The sequence below is a fragment of the Solea senegalensis genome, linkage group LG15, assembly GCF_019176455.1.
Source record: "Solea senegalensis isolate Sse05_10M linkage group LG15, IFAPA_SoseM_1, whole genome shotgun sequence".
NCBI lineage: Eukaryota > Metazoa > Chordata > Actinopteri > Pleuronectiformes > Soleidae > Solea > Solea senegalensis.
Genome location: NC_058035.1, coordinates 10,318,929 through 10,337,985, shown reverse-complemented (window position 1 = coordinate 10,337,985; position 19,057 = coordinate 10,318,929). Strand labels below are relative to the sequence as shown.

General features: G+C 41.4%; 1 protein-coding gene across 3 annotated transcripts in view; it reads left to right on the top strand.

Moving 5' to 3' along the window:
* The first annotated feature begins 147 nt into the window (after window positions 1-147).
* arid4b (AT-rich interaction domain 4B) overlaps window positions 148-19,057 on the top strand; it is a 42,222-nt gene continuing 23,312 nt past the window's right edge. For all 3 annotated transcript variants that reach the window (XM_044046593.1, XM_044046592.1, XM_044046591.1), the window contains exons 1-5: window positions 148-360; window positions 3,198-3,246; window positions 13,603-13,713; window positions 17,287-17,352; window positions 18,507-18,597. In XM_044046593.1, coding sequence (XP_043902528.1) covers window positions 3,241-3,246; window positions 13,603-13,713; window positions 17,287-17,352; window positions 18,507-18,597 — 274 coding nt within the window. In that variant the 5' untranslated portion in view covers window positions 148-360; window positions 3,198-3,240. The remainder of the gene's footprint in view (window positions 361-3,197; window positions 3,247-13,602; window positions 13,714-17,286; window positions 17,353-18,506; window positions 18,598-19,057) is intronic.

Sequence of the window (19,057 nt, the reverse complement as noted above, 5' to 3'; positions counted from 1 at the left end):
CTTACACTGGTACCACGGATATTTTTCTCACTGATCAGCCAATCATTTGGCAAACAGGGCGTTTCCCTTGACGGTTTCGCCCAATGGGCGAGCATAAACGCTGAGAGGGCGGGGTTACTGTAGCCGTCAATCATTCCCAGGGGGCGGGAGTGATCGCAGAAAGAGCTAGGCTGTGGAGGAGCTACTCAAGACAAACAGCAGCGCTCTGCGATAACGACTTTTACCCATCCGCATCCAACATCAACTGGGAGCCTACGGACGACGTTTAAAAACCGTTCGGATTTCTCACATAAATGTTCCTATGGATTACTAATACCTTTTCGTCGAAAAGCAGAAGTGGTTCCCAACTTGACAGCATCGGTGAGTCTGCTTTTGCTTGCCCGAGCCATCGCTGTATTTTGAACATTTTCTCTGGCTTGCTTTGCTGCTGCCTCTGCTACCAAGCCAACCTTGACGTTAGCTAACTTGTTAACTCATGCTGTTATATGTTTCGGGGGTTTAGAGAAATGAATGAATTGGGCAACCGAGCAGTAAAACGGAGCTAACGGCCGAGAATGCAGGGGAAACTTGGTCTGCTCGATAACAAAGTTATGCTGTCGCCAGCCAAATTAAGCTGATGAGCACAGTACGAGGTTATGCTACTGCGGGCTTGAATAGTTTCTCGGTCGCTGGACGAGCACCGGGGTGTTGTGTTGTTGAGCGGAGGAATCCTCGGGGAGGTTGTCGTCGAGCAGCGCTTATCATGGTGCTCACTAATAGCCGTCCAAAGTGATATTACACGGAAACCGTGCACGTAAAGATCGACATAGCAACGGGATGTGATTTGTCGACCATCAGTTACTGCAGGTACATTATTCACTATCGGGCTTTTCCCCCCCTTTTGTGCCACCAGACAGAGTGGGTTAGCTCCTCGAGATTAACTTGTCCTGAAGAAAGATGGAGTTACATCTTGCAGGTTTGATCAGCCAACGAGATGCGAGGTGGAGTTTTCCCCCTTCTGCTCTAGAATCACTTGTTATTGTCAGTGTTGTGCGTGCCCAGTATTTTTTTGCACGTTTCCGTGACAGGCAACATCATCGCTGATAAATGGGTCTGGAGTCTTTACAGAAGAGCTTTAATTCGGCTCAGTGCTTCAGTTCACCGTGGTACCAGATTTTAGAAGACGGGGGTGGAATGGGGGTCGGGGCTGTTTATTGTTGGTGCTGGTCAGTTACTCTCTTGCAGCGGCTGGAGTAGGAAAATCGTCTGGGGCGATGACAATGTATCCTCCGCGATCATTCACAAGAGCCATAAATGAGGGCTGCGACCTTGGCTCCTGTTGTAACAATAAAAACGATGTGTTATTAATGCGATGTCTCCCTCTGTGTTGACCTTGTTTCGAACCGCTCTGTCGAGTTGTTTCTTTGTCAGAGGCAACCTCACTCAAGTGAACAGTCAGCGAAATGCCGGACCAGTCGATACAGGGAACATTTCGGCGGAGAAACAAAGTGACTTTCAGACGAGGGCTGCACGACCGTTACCCACTCACGTTCAACTTACAACGCTGTTAGCGCTGCACGCACACTTTCAAACGTGTCATGTCTCTAAATGTCTGCTTTTGGTGACTGTCTGCCCGCAAGCAGTAATGGTTATATGTTGTCGAGTGTACTCTCAGCAGAGAGCAGCTCTCCGAGACAAGGGAGAGAAACGAAAGGGGAAAAAACTGGCGGCGTCGAAGCAGTTTTCCTGTTGAATAAGAAAAAAAACAGAAACGAGACACACACACACACACACACACACGAGACAGAAACGGCACTGAGAACAGCAGGTGGATAGCTATCACTGTTCCCCGCAATAGCTAGCGTTTGTGCGCTGAAGTGTGCTTCTTTTTAGCCGACTGTCAGCTACAGAAATGGCGTCATCCTCTGCTGTAGTCGGTGCGGTGCATACAGCAGGCACACACGCTGCCGTAAGTCAGAGACCCGAGCGGCTTTCACCGCGTCACCCGCTTCACCGTCGTCTGCTTACAGTGTTCGTGTGTCTGTGCAGCCCCGGGAAGGAGGTCGCCTCTGTGGTCAACGGCTAGTTACGATGCGTTGGTCTCTTTTTGTGGCCGCAAGCCCGTCGTGTGACTGCTGACTGACTGACTACAGCACACTGGGCATTACATAAACGGCTTTTAAGGGCTCTGCGAATGAGAGTGGTCAGTCTGCCACGGCTTACTTTGCAACACGGATACAGTTGTGAATGTGACTCGGAAGCTCGGGCACGCACGCATGCCATCAACAGATCGCGTTGATTATTTAAGCAAACCATCTGTAAACTTTTCTATTATCAGTCGCAGCTTTGGTATCCAAGAGCGCAGCTTCTCTAATGTGCGGATGGTGTGTTTTTCCCAAGCAGTGTTAAGTGATCATCCACCGCCCAGCATTTTCAAGTGATGTCATCATAACATAACCCTGTCTTGTTGTGGCAGACTCAAGTTGGCACTATTTGTACGTGGGCTTCCTTCAACCTGTCCATATGCACATTTACGATTTGCGCATAAAAAGATCTTTAAGATTCCATTAAAAGTTTTTAATAGGTGGAAACGTGTAACAGGTCACATGTTATTATTGCGATGGAAACAGATTCAGCGAACAAAGGATGACATTTTGAAATCACGTGACTGAAACATTACTTTGAGCCTCCACATATGTAACTGTAATAATGAGGAGTTGGAGGAGTAATGTGTGTGTGTGCTGAGGAAATCATGATATTTGTTGACTTAGTGCAAGAAGCAAATATTAGTACCACATAATACCAGTGATACGTGAATGATGTCGTCAAGCTCTCATTCTTCTCTTGTGACCTGGACTTTCAATTGTGTGCCATTTCCTGCTAATCTGTGTGGATTAACCCCTAATATTTGCTAAAGAACAGTGGATGCACATGTCTCAATACACATGTGGCTTGGAGGCTTTGGCATGCATGTTTCCACATTAGTTGGCATTATTTAAGCAAAACAATCTTCAACTGTTCTTTAATCAACCGCAGCCTCAAACTCCCCTTGCAGAACATTGTTGTGTGGGTGGTGTGTTTTTCAGTGTGAATGATCAGAGATAAGTGATCATCCACCGTCCCACTTCTTTGTGGCAGATGAAGTGATGTCATGTCATCATAATATAATCCTGTACTGTCTGTGATGCCTAACAGCTTCTCCAACCTCTTGTTTCCAGCCCCGGGTTCGTCACACTGGTCACCCAGAGGACTCATTGAAAGATGAAGGTATGGACATACTTTTTTCCCTGCATACTATGGGATACTTATGCATCTGTTAACCTGACTCATTTTCATTTAATTCACATGTTTTTATGTATACTCTAATCTGCGAGGTTGTACTAAATGTCAGTTTTGTTCTTGTTGAAACACAAGAGGCAAGTGTTTTGGAAAATGGCCAAAGTTGTATTTTTATTTGATAAGCATGATATTGAGTTTCCACTGGCTTTAGTTGTGTACTGTATAACACAATTTGGGAAGTGTGATGTTGATGTAATGTTTTATTATATAATTACAGGGTTTAGGGTTTGGATCTATTATGATATGTTTAAATTTCATCCTGATAACTGTGATCATAGATAGTGTTAGCCTTAATCCATTACTTATTTGTTGCTTGTGGCATTGTTTGTTTCAGCCCTGTTCAGTTTGGTAAAAGTCACAGCTGTCATTCAGTGCATTGACGTGAAAAAATAATTATTGTATTAATGGGACTACGGTAGTTGTACTACTAATCGAATTTCTCAAAGTGGGACTAACGCATCCATATAATGTGATTGGGAGTCGAGCTACTACTACATGTATACATTCAGTCAGACCAGAGTTGTACTTGAGCTGGCCTGGGAGCTTTGTTCATACACAACAGTTCCCACCACCAGCTATACACAGAAGAAGCAACCAGGCCACAGAAGAATAAGAGAACAGGAACAAAAAAATGGCCAAACACACTGTTGTCATGTAAGCCACATGTAGATTTGGAGAATTGTTTCACTTGGAAATGTTTTAGTTTTTGTACACATTTTTGTTTGCTGCCCATTACATATAATGTCAAAAGGCATGCGAGGTGAAGGATATAATAAGTAGAAGTATATACATTCTGTAAGCTTTGAGCTTGAACTCCTGTGTTTGATAAATTAAAATGCAGCTTGCTGTTAAGATTTTTCATCTGTCACTTTCCCCTGTAATGGCTTTGTGCACATTGTGGTTAATCTAATGATCTACCACTCAGTAATAGACATGTTGGTAGTCTACCAAAGTATGTAATTAAATGGTGGATGAAGTGCACCCTAGCACATGATGATATAAGAAAACAGCTGCAAAATGCATGTCTATAACTAGGTAAGATTAGGACAACTAATGGGACATAACACTTGAAAACCTGTGGAGTTTTGCAAATACCTCTTAATTCATACCCAAGGCTAGCTTTTCTGTTCAACGCCTCACACTGTGTATTCCAATAAAGCTTAATACAGCCGAGTGTGCATTTATTAAACAGTGCCTACAACTGTTTTGGAGTTGTTCACTCCAGCTGGATAGCAGTAACCTTCCATTAGATAGTTATTATACTCGTATTTGTTCATCCACATAATCACAGAAGAGAGTGACGCTTCCGCAGTCACTGTGACATTGGCATTTGCTTTAATTTTGTGGCATTTGTGGTTGTTTTCATACAGCTTCTGAGTCATCTGGCGCTATTGATGCTTGAGCAGTGCTCACTTACTGTATTTTACTACTCTGTACTGGAGCATCTGCTCCATGTCTAAACTGTAAATTGTTCTGTAACTAGGACAGCCTTTCATTATGTTCACTTAGCATTTCATGTCACATTGGCTTCAAGTCCACAGCTTTTCTTCATCAACCTCAAAACTATTTTAATACAATGTGCCACGTTTCATCAGTAAACATCATAAAAGTAGACTTATGTGTTGGGCGAGTGTGAGATTTATTTTTTTGGCTAATTCAAAACCCATAATCTGAAATTGTTGTGTTAGTAAGGATGATGTAATCCTTACTTCTTACTCTGTCCTGTCTTAGACAATGGGGCAGTGTAATTATATTTCTTCACTTCTTTCTTTCTTTGACACCCGTCTTTGTCTGACTATGTAGCACTGTAGTTAAATCAAAGGGATGCTTCACAAAGTTTTTACAGATATAATATTGTCTTTGGCTGTGGGGGAAAATAAACCCTGATATCAGTGGCATGCCAGCTTGAGAATCAAAATGTAAAAATACAGTGATTCCTGAACCATAGCTTTAACGTTTATAAGGAATTGAGAGAGATGGCTATTAAAAGATATGGTATTTAATTATGTGTTTTTGCAGTTCAAAATACTTTCGCTGTTTAAATTTGTTTTAATATGTGTATTTAATTTCTCATTCTGTTTCACTCAGTCTTTGAAAGTGCTCTGAATTTGCATGAGGTTCCTTGCTCCAAGGTTACCTATATAGCAGAAATGCATCCTGTTGAATTTAAATGAAACTGTTAACCGGCACATTTAATAGTAGGAATTCCATTGCTGTTTAAGCCATCGAAGAGAACAAAACAGTATTTAATAAAAAGAAAGGCTAATGTTGCATTGCAAAACCAGAAGCTGTATCTCATTCAAAAGGTAAAAAAAAGTGCTTGCATCATGAAGTTATGCATACATTTTAGACCACTTACTTACTTACTAAGTGATTCAGATGTTAATTTATTTGAAAGATTGTTGGACTGCTTTTTATTTTGTACTATAAATGCATAAACAAAATGTTTTCAGATTGTTATTTTTTGTCTAGTTTAAAGCCGCTCTGGCATTGCCAAAGCATCTCCTGCTGAAGCACCAGTCACAGGAACTGTGGTGACTTTGGTTTTTGGACAAAGAGGTGATTCACAGCAGGATTATTCTATGTGAGAGCTAGACTGGGAGGGAGCTTAATTCTTTCCTGCATGCCTCTTACATGTTCATTTGTTTGGCACACAGGCCTATTGATTACTGCACAATAGGTCAAATCTATTGTTCATTATCTTTCACATGTGCGGCCTAATGCCTGAATGGCCGTTTAAAGTACATTTCAATTGTTTTACATTTTAGTGTCCTTCTGTTTCCCATATTCCTGACTTGCTACAGCTTCTGAATACAAAATATTTGATATTAATAATCAAAGGCAAAAGGCAGGGCACATCCTGGACAGGTCACCAGAAAATAGCAAGGCAAACCTACAGGGCGGAGCAACCATTCACTCTCACTCTCACACCTACGGTCAATTTAGAGTGTCCAATTTACCTCTTTATGTTTCTGAACTGTGGGAGGAAGCTGGAATACCCAGAGAAAACAAACCCATGTACACATGAGAAGAACATGTAAACTCCCCACACAAAGGCCCTTGGTTGAACCAGAACTATAACCTGTGGCCTTCTTGTTGTGAGGGAACCGTGTTATATTGTCCCACAGCATCAAAGCACCTGTTATAGGTGGTGTAGCAAACATGTTATTCTGCATTCATTCAACCATTTATAATTTACACATGCACATGCACACACTATAACCCACCCTAGTTCATTTTGGAGAAAATGTACATGACAATGATACATCACAACTGAAGTGAAGTGAAGTGAAGTGGAGGGGAGGAGATGTTGCTAGTTAGCAAAAAGCACTAGCATTAGTTGTGCATTGTGGGAAAACTCAGCTGCACTTTCTCGTTTCTAACTGGTTCTGAGCTTGCTGTCGCTTGTTAAGATAACAAGTGTGCTGGTAGTATGTCGGATCAGCTGGAACTAATTAACATGATGGGGGCCTAAATTAAACGTGGCTGTTGTCACTTTGTGTACCCTCTGCACACCGCTGCCTCGTCAAAGACGGTTTGTCAGAGTGGAACCGCCGCTCTGTGATACAGCCGTAAAATCTTGACCGAAATGAGTGTTACTGCAGATCCAACGCCTCACAAACGGAGTGAGACATCCTAGCATATCTACTTTAGATGTGCTAGTAATAGTAATAGCATTTGGCTCAAGAAGTGATTCAGATACACTAGTTGTTCCTCAGTATTTAAGTCATGTAAAAGAAGTGCAGATGGACGATTCCATCCACCGTACCTGTTTACATTTTTTCCCTCGGTATGCACACATAGATTACAAAGATGCACACAGTTCTAAAAATGTAAAGCTCATCAATCAACACGACTCGAAACTGCTAAACTCACCTAAATACACTAACCTTCAAACTACAACTGTCCCATTGCAAAGTGTTGCACCTGTGTTTCTGACTAAAAATATTTCTTTGTTATCCTCTTTATATCTACGCACTGATTTTCTTTGTAGGGTTTCTCCTTGTACACACAGAATTATGTTGTAAGTTTTAGGCAGATAATGAAATTGGGGAGTTTTCACTACTTTTTCCCAGGACAGGTATATCTGTCTGATCTGAAAACTGCTTTTTCATTCTGCATTGACTTCATACGCCAAGCCAGTATTTTCCCAGCTTTTTCGCCTATGTCATAGAATGTCTGCCTCAGTTTCATTAGACTGAATACTACTCTATTTGCAGACAGCTCGTTATACTGTGCTCTGAGAACGGTTAGTTTCTGTCTGGTCTCCTTTGTCTCATGAATATTTATGTCTCTTTCTAGTTCTTCAGTATCGTTTTCTAACATGCTGTAAAAACTTGTTTATTTGAGATATTACTTGTTTAACCCATCATATGCCCTCAGATATAGGCCTGGATTGCCCCTCACCCTGTAGATGCTGATGTTTTGATTTGTGTTGACTGTGTTGATAATAATGATAATAATATAATACATATGTAATATAATATAATTTCCACACAAAAGACCCTATGCTTCATCAAAATGAGAAAACAGTAAGATGTCTTTATTAAGGCAAGACATCCATGAATGTTTTTGATGGTAGCCCGAATCGCATCAGTGTTTATTTGATGCTCTGTAACACACCGGCATGTAATAGATGTGTGTATTGTTTTGATGGAAGGAAACAATTTTGTGACCAGTATTTCATTTTGCAAGAGATTTTCCACAAAATATCTCTTTTCAGTTTGTATTTTGAGGAACTGAGCTGCAGCTTCTGGAACTAGGTTTGAACGTTTGGGAAAAATTTACATGACTGAGCAATTTTGTATTTTTGTGTCAATGGTGACCATTTGTCTTGTGATCCTGCCAGTGCTTGTCATAGAGGAAAGGCATTAATGAACACGACAGCGAGTCTCATCTTTGTGAGTGAGAGGTGGAAGAAATGTTTGCAGAGATCATTTTGTGTGTATTAATCAGCAGTGGGAGTCTGCATGCTTCTGTGCGACAACCGTCCAGAAACAGCTTGTGGTTCATGTGCAAATGACCAGGGATTCCCAGAATCTTTCTCTGATTTAAAATGTGAATTACAGTCCTCAGTTTTACACATAGCATGTCACGACTGTGCCATCCATCTGTTGTTGTTTCTGCAGGTTTAATCTTTTGATACCTTTCTTTTTTTACTGAGTAGTGGAAGAAAAATGCTATGGTCACTCACCCTGCACATGAAATGTATTCCATGGAATTATTTCAACTCTCACTCTGTGGACAGGGCTGTTAAATTTTTCATGACCTTGGACCTCCTTATTGAACAGAAATGGATCTTCTTCTGCTGTTGCATGTGTCATTCCAGTATATTTTGTTTCTAGTAAAGCTGGAGTGATTTCAGAGCTCCGGCTAAATGTAGCAGCATTGTCTGTTTTGTTTGTATTGCTAGAAAGGCATGATAAGCCTCGTTTTACTAGTAATCAGTGAGGTGCTGGTATGATTTCAAATTTCTGAATGAGTCAAGTATGTAATGAGGTCAGTGCACCATAATTTCTGGCATTGGTTGAAATAAATGACTAAATAAATGTAAGTGTTCTGTTGTCTACAACAGTTGTAGTTCTGTTGTAGAGGTTGATGTGTGGTTTATGACCAATGCCAGTGCAGCTGAGGGCTGATATATCATACTGATTTTTGCCAATTCAGTATTTTTTATTTTATTTAAATATATATTCTTTGAACAGCACTTGTGGTCTGTTTTGGGTCTGTTTGTGTCTGCACTGCAGTGTGTTTATATTTTAAATCAGAATATCTATATATGAATGTATATACTCAGTATTTAATACATAAAATAGGTAATCATAAAACGCAACTTTGGCAAAATTGAATGAATGAATGAAAGTGTGTTGACTACATTAAACGCCAAGGATGGGTCGTTTTGGCCCCGAGCACCCATAGCTTAGTTTTTAGCACACCGGTATTTTTCAACTTAAATAGGCTCAAAGGAATACTTCACTGATCTGCATTTAGCTTTATATTACTAGAGTAGTGGTAGTATTTTTGAAAAAGTATGCTTCCCAACCTCAGTTTCCCCTGAGTTGAGAAATATCTTCACTCTTTTCTTTTTCTACGTGCCCACCAGTGACACTTGGTCCTGTTAGCGTAACTGTTATCAAAGATGGCAGACACTGTTTACAAAAAAATGAAGATATTTCTCGTCACAGGGGAATCTTTCAAAAATACTACCTCTATTCTAGTAATACAAAACGAAATGCAAATCAGTGAAGTATTCCTTTAAATGAGGTTAGGGTTAAGGCTTAAAAAAAAGACAGGGCTAGGCAGTAAATTACAGACAATCACACTAAACTACAATGATTAAACCACTAAGTGAACTGCCAGTGAAAACCTCATCGAAGCGTAACAGCTTGCTGTTATTTATACTACCACTTGGGGCGCCCATTTTAAAAATGTACCTATGGTTCATAATTCCTGCATACGACCCATAGTTATGTTTCGTTGGTGGACAGTCTCTTAAATAATTAATGATCATGCAATAAATGAATCAGTCTACCCGTAATCTACTGTGCATGTCACACTAATATCCAATAAGCATCCTTTCAGTTCATGAACCTTTTTTCCCACTCAGGTGTATTTAATAGAAGTCAAACTACAGTTTAGTTTCCTTTCCATGCCAGCTCCAGCTGTGTTTCACCCTCCCAACACACCCCGAGTCACATTTGTCCATGTTGAATCAAGCACGTTTCCTGCAGAGCATTTTCCACATCACTGGTAGTAGGTGAATAGCCAGAAAGCTGGTCTTGATTATTCTACTGCTATTGCAATTTTGTTGACTTATGCACAGAGTAGCTGAAGTGGCGCTTAAGGCGTCTGATAAATACTGCTCTGCTTGTTTTCATGACAGCATCTAAAGTGAGAGCAGCTCTCATTAGATGCATGGTTTTATTTTGAGTTTGTGGGAGGACGCGGTATATCCAGAAGGTACGGGAATTCCGCCCTCTTAGAGCTTAGTCATATTCATTGGTTGATCCTGTGAGTGCTGCAAATGTTGTCTGTCATTCAGCACTGGCAGGAGGAATGAAAATAAAAAAGTAGCTGATGTTTTCATTCAGACAGCCGGAGTGGCAATTCAACTTCTTTCTTACTTTTTGATGAATGCAGGGAGGCGGGGCATTTTGACTGGAAACAACAAATCTGGCCGTGGTGGTTATCACCCCTGCCTTGTTAAGTTGGAGAAGTTTGGCAGGAGCAGCTGTCAAGATAACCCAAGCTGCCCTCTCTGACTCACTAGCAAGACTTCTCCTTTAAGACGAAGAGGCTTAGCGGAGAAGCAATGGGAGACGAGTGTTTGTATGAAAGAGGAACTGCGATCGTGGTGTACACAGTCACAGACTAGCTTTGTGTTGCGGACACGACTGACAAGAGTGCGAGTTGGTTATCCTGTGAAAATGGCTGCTGCGTCATGTAAATGTGTTGTTGGTGAGGGCAGCTGGTGCCGAGGCCAAACTGCTCTAAAGACAAATTAGGTGTTTATCTGAGAGAAAGAGAGGCTGAAGTGTGCAGGACTCTGCCCCTGAAACCCATCTGTCGAAATGCCAGAGACAGTGGAGACAGGAAGCCTGTCCTGGCTTGACTGTGACAATCTTTTGGTCTCCTCGGCTCTTAAGGATGCAATTCGTCGACCTGGAAATACACAAAAATACATTGCAGTGACTTTTTCTTTTTTGTTCTCATTGGGGCATCAGCGTCAGCTACATTTTACATACATTTTGTGACCACAATGCACAGCACTCCTCACTGCCAGGAGTCCCACGTAGAAAGATTTCACAGGACAAGATTAAAAAAAAGCAATGTGAGTCTCTCGGTAAAGCATAGGTCTTGTGTTATAGAGCTGGACTAAATTACAACTGGAAAAACCTTTTGACAACCATAACCTTTTGATGCACTGTACACAGCACCTGTACTCGTAACATGATGGATACACTCCGATTGTCTAGCATGATAATGTGTCAGACAGTTGATGTAGAGGAACAGCAGTCTGCCCGGATCCTGATAATCCTCACTTCTGTTGATGTCTCATAGTAAAGTATCTTGATTATTTCAATAAATCGGTGGTTTGCATGTGGACTTGTTTCATGCTTTATTTGCCTGTCAGATCAGATTAATCGGCAGGATGAGACCCCTGCGTTCATTCGGATAATTGGAGTGTAATCTTATTACAGTTTTACTGATTTGTCTGATTCATCAGGAAGGGGACATATTGCTCATGTTTTGTAAAATGAATGTCCCTCTATGTCGTACTTTTATCATGGTGAGAGAGAAAATGGTCAGTAAAATGACCATTTTATATTTTTTTGATATTTATTTTTAAGCTCAAATGCAGTTGGGTCAGTGTTGAGGAGTGTACTGCACATGCTTAAAGCGGCCATAGCATGGTCCTATCTCACTTATATGTGTACTTACAAACATGAAGTCGTTTTAGTGGTTAAAAAAAATTGCTACAAACGAGCCGATGTAAATGTCTCATCACTGACGCTCTCATCAGCTGTGCTGTTTCAGACCAAAACCACACCCACAGAACACGGACTGTCTTGTGATTGGCCAGCCAACGAGAGCTTTCCCACCGCCTTGTGATTGGCACGTCAGCTCTCACATCCCCTCTGGAAAGGCAGATGCACCGCTAGCAATTATCAAAACATTGAGTAATGCCGTAATCCCTTACGCATTTGATCCGGAGTCTGACCCAGAGTCAGAAGACATTGTGACAAGTGAAAGACTGCTGCAGAACACCTGTAGCTTGGATAACGTTGTGGTTACAGAGATGATAAACACACATGCAAATGAAACACGAGCCTAGCGTGTAGCCGGCTATTGCTAATGCTAAACGACAAAACAAGCACACAAAGACAGTCATATACGTACTGTTGGCACTGCTCCTTTCTTTAGGTGAAGTTTGGTGCTGTGTCCTGCTTTATATTGCTACTTTCAACCGTAGAAGAAGAAGAAGAACTACTCTTGTTGTAGCTGCTGAGCGTATCGGTTGTACGGAGCTCAGCAGCTACAACAAGAGTAGTTTTTCTTCTTCTACGGTTGAAAGTACGTCACCGACTCTAGTGCCCGGACTAGGAGGCACTGCTGTTTAGAGGAGTAGTGAAATTTGCCAGTGACGTAACTAGTCAACGGAAGTGCCGTTCTGCTTCGTAGAGCTCAGGAAAACAATCAAACCCTGCACTCTCAGCAGTGGCTGAACTGATTGTTATGGACTTTTAGGGCTTCATAAACAAGGTAATGACGCAGATACACACAAAAATGCAGCGTTAATTGGCAATTTCCGGGCTACAGGATCTTTAATGTTTCTGAAACTGATTCAAAGATGCGGTTTGTTCTCTCATCCCCCAAGAGCTACTTGGTTACTACTACTCATCGACTCCCATCATTGTGAAACAGTTCTCTGCTGTTAGTTTTCTTTTCACGTGGTTGAAGGGGTTTACTGAAAAGAAATATTTAATAGTGTTTACACAAACGCAGTAGGCCACCTTTGACAGCTGTTATCTCTGCAATAGTTTGAAAATGTCACATAGTTCACATATTCATGGATGTGGACTTATCGGCCCTCAAAGTGTTTCTGTCATGGCACAAGTATGTGCCATGGTGGCCTACAGCATCTGGTGTCTGTGATTAGTTCCCCCCCACTGGTTTGAGAGTGCTGCTAAACACTGGTGTATGGTTTTCAGTTGGAATGACAACCTGTACACTCTTTGCCGTCCTTGTGGGAGCAATGAACAGCTGTTATGAACCAAGACTCAAAGATAGAATGTGTCTGTGATTGAAAAATAAATTGTGCAGCTCAAGTTGTTCAAGATAACGCGCTCGCAGAATGAAAGCAAGAGCCATCTTTTCCATGGTGGTTTTTGCAGATGACTTGATGTGAGGTTGTTTGGGAGTTTGGGGGGGTTGTGTGGGGTTGATAAACATCTAATGACGAGACAAGATGGTGCTACATGTTTTTAGATCGCTTCTTCTCTTTAGTCATCAAAGCAGTAGAGATGTGGCCTTTTTGTTTGCCTCCTCAGAGGCTTGTTTTTCAATACCCAGAGCAGATGGTATCTGTTTTCTGTGGATGAATCACTGAGCTGGGTGCATTTTGCGTAGCCGGCCTATACTAGGTGAAGCCTGTGTTTACAGTATGTCCTCCTGTCTCAGCCGTGAGAATTAAACTATTCATATACAGTTTATTATACGTATGTAAAGACTTTGAACTCACTGGTGTTGTGCGTGTGTGTTTTTTTTTTTTAATTTCCGCAGACTCTGGAGGAGCCCCCTTACTTAACAGTAGGGACGGATGTGAGTGCCAAGTACCGCGGGGCTTTCTGTGAGGCAAAGATTAAGACTGCCAAGAGGCTAGTCAAGGCCAAGGTAAGTCACATTTCAAAGTGTTCTTCTAAAATTAAGAATAAATCATCTGTCTTTGTAGTGTGACCCTTGTCTTTATTTGATCACTCAGCTTGGTTATACATCCGCAGGAGATGGCCACATTTAAATGTCATCGTCAGAAAGGTTTCCAGCAGAGACCACTGTGCTGATTATCAGAGGCTCTCAAATAGTGTCATTCAGCGAAGGATTTCTGATGTAGCCCCACACATCCAGCTGCATTGTTCACATGCTGGAGCACTACCACCTGGTTTAGGTTGTTACTACTGCTCATACACTTGAAACACTGATCAAGGAGCCCATCTGTGACAGATGCAGGGTTTGGCCTAGTCCACCAGGTACCCATCCCCACGTTCCCAGGCGTCCCTCTCGTATCCCCACTGGTTTTTACGCACTTCTGGTGAAGGCATTACATGATGCATGTACAGTATCTCATTTCCCAGTGGGGCTGGAGCATCTGGGTAATACAATAGAGACAGATTGCTCGTCTCTCGTTCCGTTAGAGTGTGTGGGAGGAACAAAAGAGTGTTTGCTGGCTTTTTGCACTGTGTCAGTGCACTGTGGTTCCCCCTGTAGAGACAAAAGAGCAACAGTGTAATTTTGCCATACCATCTGACTAACAACATGACAAAGTAGATGATCAGATATGATCAGATGTTCTTAGTTAAACATAATGGGCTAAAACTGAGATAATAGAACAGTTTAAACTCATAAATGAATTACCATGCTAATTGGCTGAGTGTGGGGTTTGTTGTTGAGTAGCTATAATGCAAGCTGTTTCACTAACACTGAAACATGAACATTGTAATGCGTTTCTCTTAAGCTCTTGGGCTCATGTTTATCAAAGGTGATGGCAGCGGTGCATGTCACTGATGTCATTTGAATGATTTCAAGACTCTGAGGGGGGAAAAAAAAATCTGTGTGATCGCTTGTCATTTCTGATAATGCCTTGTACTAGAGGACCTGTAAAATGGGAATTAGGACCATGTCATTATCACTTACTGTGAGAGGTTTAGCGTGCTCTGATCAGCTATGACTACCTTATGGCACAGGTGGTAAAAGTAGGGCTTACTGCAGATCCGCTCGACATGTTGCATCATGAGAAATTCATCTGGGAAATTTGTTCAGTGACACTATTTATCGGTGAAACGGGCTGAAGGAAAATCAGTAGTAGAAAGCTTTGTAACTGTACGAGACGGGAGCAGACCAGAGCGAGAGAGAGGTTGTGGGAAAATAAGTGAGACAACTGCAGATGCTGTTTATTTTTATCTGAGTTGACAACTACAGTCAGTGCTTGCTGTTCGATAAGGATCATGTCCTTTAGCTGTTTATGGCCAAACATTTACAGAAAAAAATAAAGACCAAAGCACATTTCACATTAAGCAGAGTCTGATTCTGACTCTGATTTTGGGGAGATCAATATCAATATATTGGCCCCTATTCCTCTTCTACATAGAGTATTTGGTCCATTTGTAGTTGGAATAATAGGTTTTTGCTCGGCTTATTGTTTCTGTTTATCCGTCCACAGACAATTTTCACATTGGCACATTTCAGCGATGATATCATCACTGAAATGTAATAGGCCAATCTGGCCATAATATAGTGTGGCTATCATTATGTACAATACAAACTGAAGCACAACAATATTGCATTTTGAAATTGTATATATTGTTCCCCAGCCGTGTTTAGTGAAACATCATTTATGTATTTGTTGTTGTGCAGATTTTTCATGATATTACGGACTGTGAGCTCATGTTAAAGCTACTCACAAATGTGTGTTTGTTGTAGTAAAGCCATCATCTCTTACATTTAATATTTATTGTTAAGTCTAAGTGGTGATGCCACAGTTGGGACAGTAAGAGAAGAGGCCGAGGAACTATACAATCACAGAAACTGAGACTGAATCAACCATAGCAGGACGTCTAAGGAATGTAAATAAAAGTTATCAAAAAAAAGTGGAAAGACAACGGGGATTACGAAGATAGTGACGGCGAATCCCGGTGAAAGAGAGAAGAGGGACTATGACATCATCATTTCCCCAAAGTAACGGTTTCGTTGTAGCATGACAATGCCAGGGAAGACTTAAGCAGATTCACCTAATCTTGTTTTCGTGTGTACCACCCTGAGATTCTGGGCAGCTGGAGTCGCCCTACTCGTGTGCAGAAAATGCACTCCCACTCTTCTTTGTCAGGAACAAGGTTTCTTTATTCTACCAGGCAGGAATGTCATTATCTCCATATTTGATGAAATGGTACCTCGGGATACTTTTTTATTCCCGTCTCTTCCCTCATTTTTTTATTTTATAACCTGACAATTCAGCACCATCTCACAGTATATAATTCTTTCATTTGTTGTTTTGATCCTGGCTTCTGAGGGAAACAGTGATTGCGGTTTCTGCTGTTGTAAGACTTGATACAGACTCAACAGAGCGTTGTCTGAATTTGTTCCCTGTGGGCCTGCTTTTTGAGATGGGGTACTTAACATCCGTTTCTCTCCTTGTATGGTGGATGATTCTAAAGACTAAACTAAGCGAAACTCAATCAGTCAATATGAGTGAAACCAGTTCTTCCCTTTTGTAATTATGATACTATTTTACTAGCACACGCTCTGAAAAAAAAAAACACTTTAATTTCCCTCAGGAAACAGAAAAGAAGCATGTTTGTGTAATACCACACTGCTTTTGTACTTTGGCGCTTCTCTTCCATGCTTCTTGGACAGTTAATTGCTGTGTGTTTACTTCTTTTTGTTACCTCTTTGGGACCTTTTACTGACCAGGACCAGAAGTCCACCAGAAGACCAAAACCTGGTCCTATTAACACAGTAACTAAGTTTTGAATTATGGTTAGGTTAAGGTTAGGCATTATCTGTTATGGTTAAGGTTAGGAATAATATATGAACACTGTCCTGAATGAAGGACAATGTAGAGTCCTTAAAGGATAGCCTTGTAAACCTGTGTGCACGTGTGCGTGCGTGCATGCGTGCATATATATATATATATATATATATATACATACATACATATACGTGTGTGTGTGTGTGTGTGTGTGTGTGTATATGCCTTATGGTCATATTTGTCACTCAGTGTTGCCAGGTCACCGTGCAGATGCAAGATTACACAACGTGATCAGATTATGATCTGCCACGGTTCACTTAGGGGAGGCTGCAGATGCACGGAGGGGGGATGGTCAGTTAGTGTCGCCCCTAACATGCACAGCAGAAATCCACAGTTGGCACCAGCAGTTGCAGTACAGCTGTCAGATATTGGGGACTCACTCAACATCGCCCCGTAAGCACACACTGCTGCCTCAGACACCAACAATGTCTTTGCCAGTGTATTGTCTCAAGCCTGTAACCTTTAACAAACCGGTCTAGCTGAAATAGTCCATCATTGTAATCGGCGTATCAGCAGTAATAAAGTCCATCCAGCAGTGTTTGCAGAGATGTTCTTCCTCCGTCTCTGTGAAGTGGAAGATTGATGTGGCCCAGTCATGCTGTTGGGGAATTGTTTGTTTATTCTTGTTACTGATTCTCCTCCCCTGTTGCCTCCCTCTTCCCCAGGTGACCTTTAAACCAGATCTGTCCACAGCTGAGGTTCATGATGAAAATATCAAAGGACCTCTGAAGGTAAGACCGGAAGGGTGGACGAGATTGTTGTAGTGTTCCAGTCAGAAAGACCACTGTCATAACACACTTATTACCATTATTTACTCTTAAAGGTCCAGTTTGTAAGAATGATGGCGCTTTTCCACTATACAGTTCTAGCACGACTCAACTCGACTTGTTTTTTTGTTGTTTTTTTGGGTTTTCCATTAGCGACAGTACCTGGTACCTGGTGCTTTTTTTTTAGTACTTGCGCTGATGAGGTTCCAAGTGAGCTGAGCTGATACTAAATGTGACTTTGGCAGACTGCCGGCCACCGACTGGTCAGAGCGTGCCATCTCTGTAAGCGTTATGAGTGCGATGTCCAATACAGCAGTTACAGACAGAGTTAAAGACTCAACAATCCTGAAAACATGTGTTAATCTCCAACATTTAGCAAGGACATGTCTGTAATCTCGATATTTAACAGAGGAGTCTGGTGTTTTAGTGGCAGCACTGCTGAAAGCTGGCAATCATGAGCCGAATCACCTCCTGTTCAGGCGTATTTCAGTTCAGTGTCAGACGGAGTCTGTGCTCTGGTCATGCAGGAAGTACTGAATTAATCTTTTTAATGAACTGATTCAGTTACACTGAAAACAACTGCTTTGTTTGTGTCGCGTATAAAACAATGTCACAGCAGTTTCCTGCAGACATGACAAGACGTGACTTGACTGATTTCCAGGCTTATCAGGGAACTACGGTGGACTTTACATCCCAGAAAGGATGTTGTCTGTTTGACATGCTGTAGAAACATTGAAGTGCAAGATGGCGGCCTCCATAAATCAAGGCCCTTGCCTGGAGTACATACAAAGTGGCTTTATCTAAGGACACAAAAGCTAAACAAGTTTTATGTTGAAGTGTTTATACACTTAGACAAACATACTTATATTGTGTATTCAGTGTCTGCCAATATATCCTCATAAATGTGACACACTGGACCTGTGAACCTGAAGTTAAATGTTCTTAGTTTTTTTCCATTTAATCACAAGCGCGTCACTTAAGTAATCGTTTGCATCCAATTTATTTTGAATATTGTCATTTTTGTAGCCGCAATATGTTTGGCTTATTGTTTACAATTAATTTATAATGATAATTAGCATACTGACAGGTCAATTAACAGCGGTGAATGTCTTCAACAGGTGGGTGCTGTTGTGGAGGTGAAGAATCAGGATGGAGTTTACCAGGAGGCCACAATCAACAAGCTGACTGACGCTAGCATATATACTGTTGGTAAGTCCATAACAAATCACCTGTCTCCCTCTTCTCTCTCGTCTTACAGCTAAGATATGTTTGTATTCAATCAAATTTACAAAGTAATAATCAATAAATGTAAACAGAGGATTGATGATGTTGTATTTTGTATGGATTGAAATGCTTGTTGACATCAATTTGTGGCTATAACAGTAAAATGGAAATTGACCTAAGAGCAGGAATAGTGTAAAACTGCTGTACTGACCTGCTCTGATAAATCCATAAACCCTCAATGTTAAAATATACAGTAAAAATACATCCGTTCATGCATCTTCTACTGCTTTTATCCTCCACATGAGGGTTGCGGGGGGCGCGCGCTGGTAATAAAAATACACATTGTTTAAAAATGTAATGGAACAGACTGAAGTGCTGTAACTGCACGTCTGTTGAGCGTATGCAGATAAAATGTTACATAGTCCAACACAGAACAGTGTGCGAT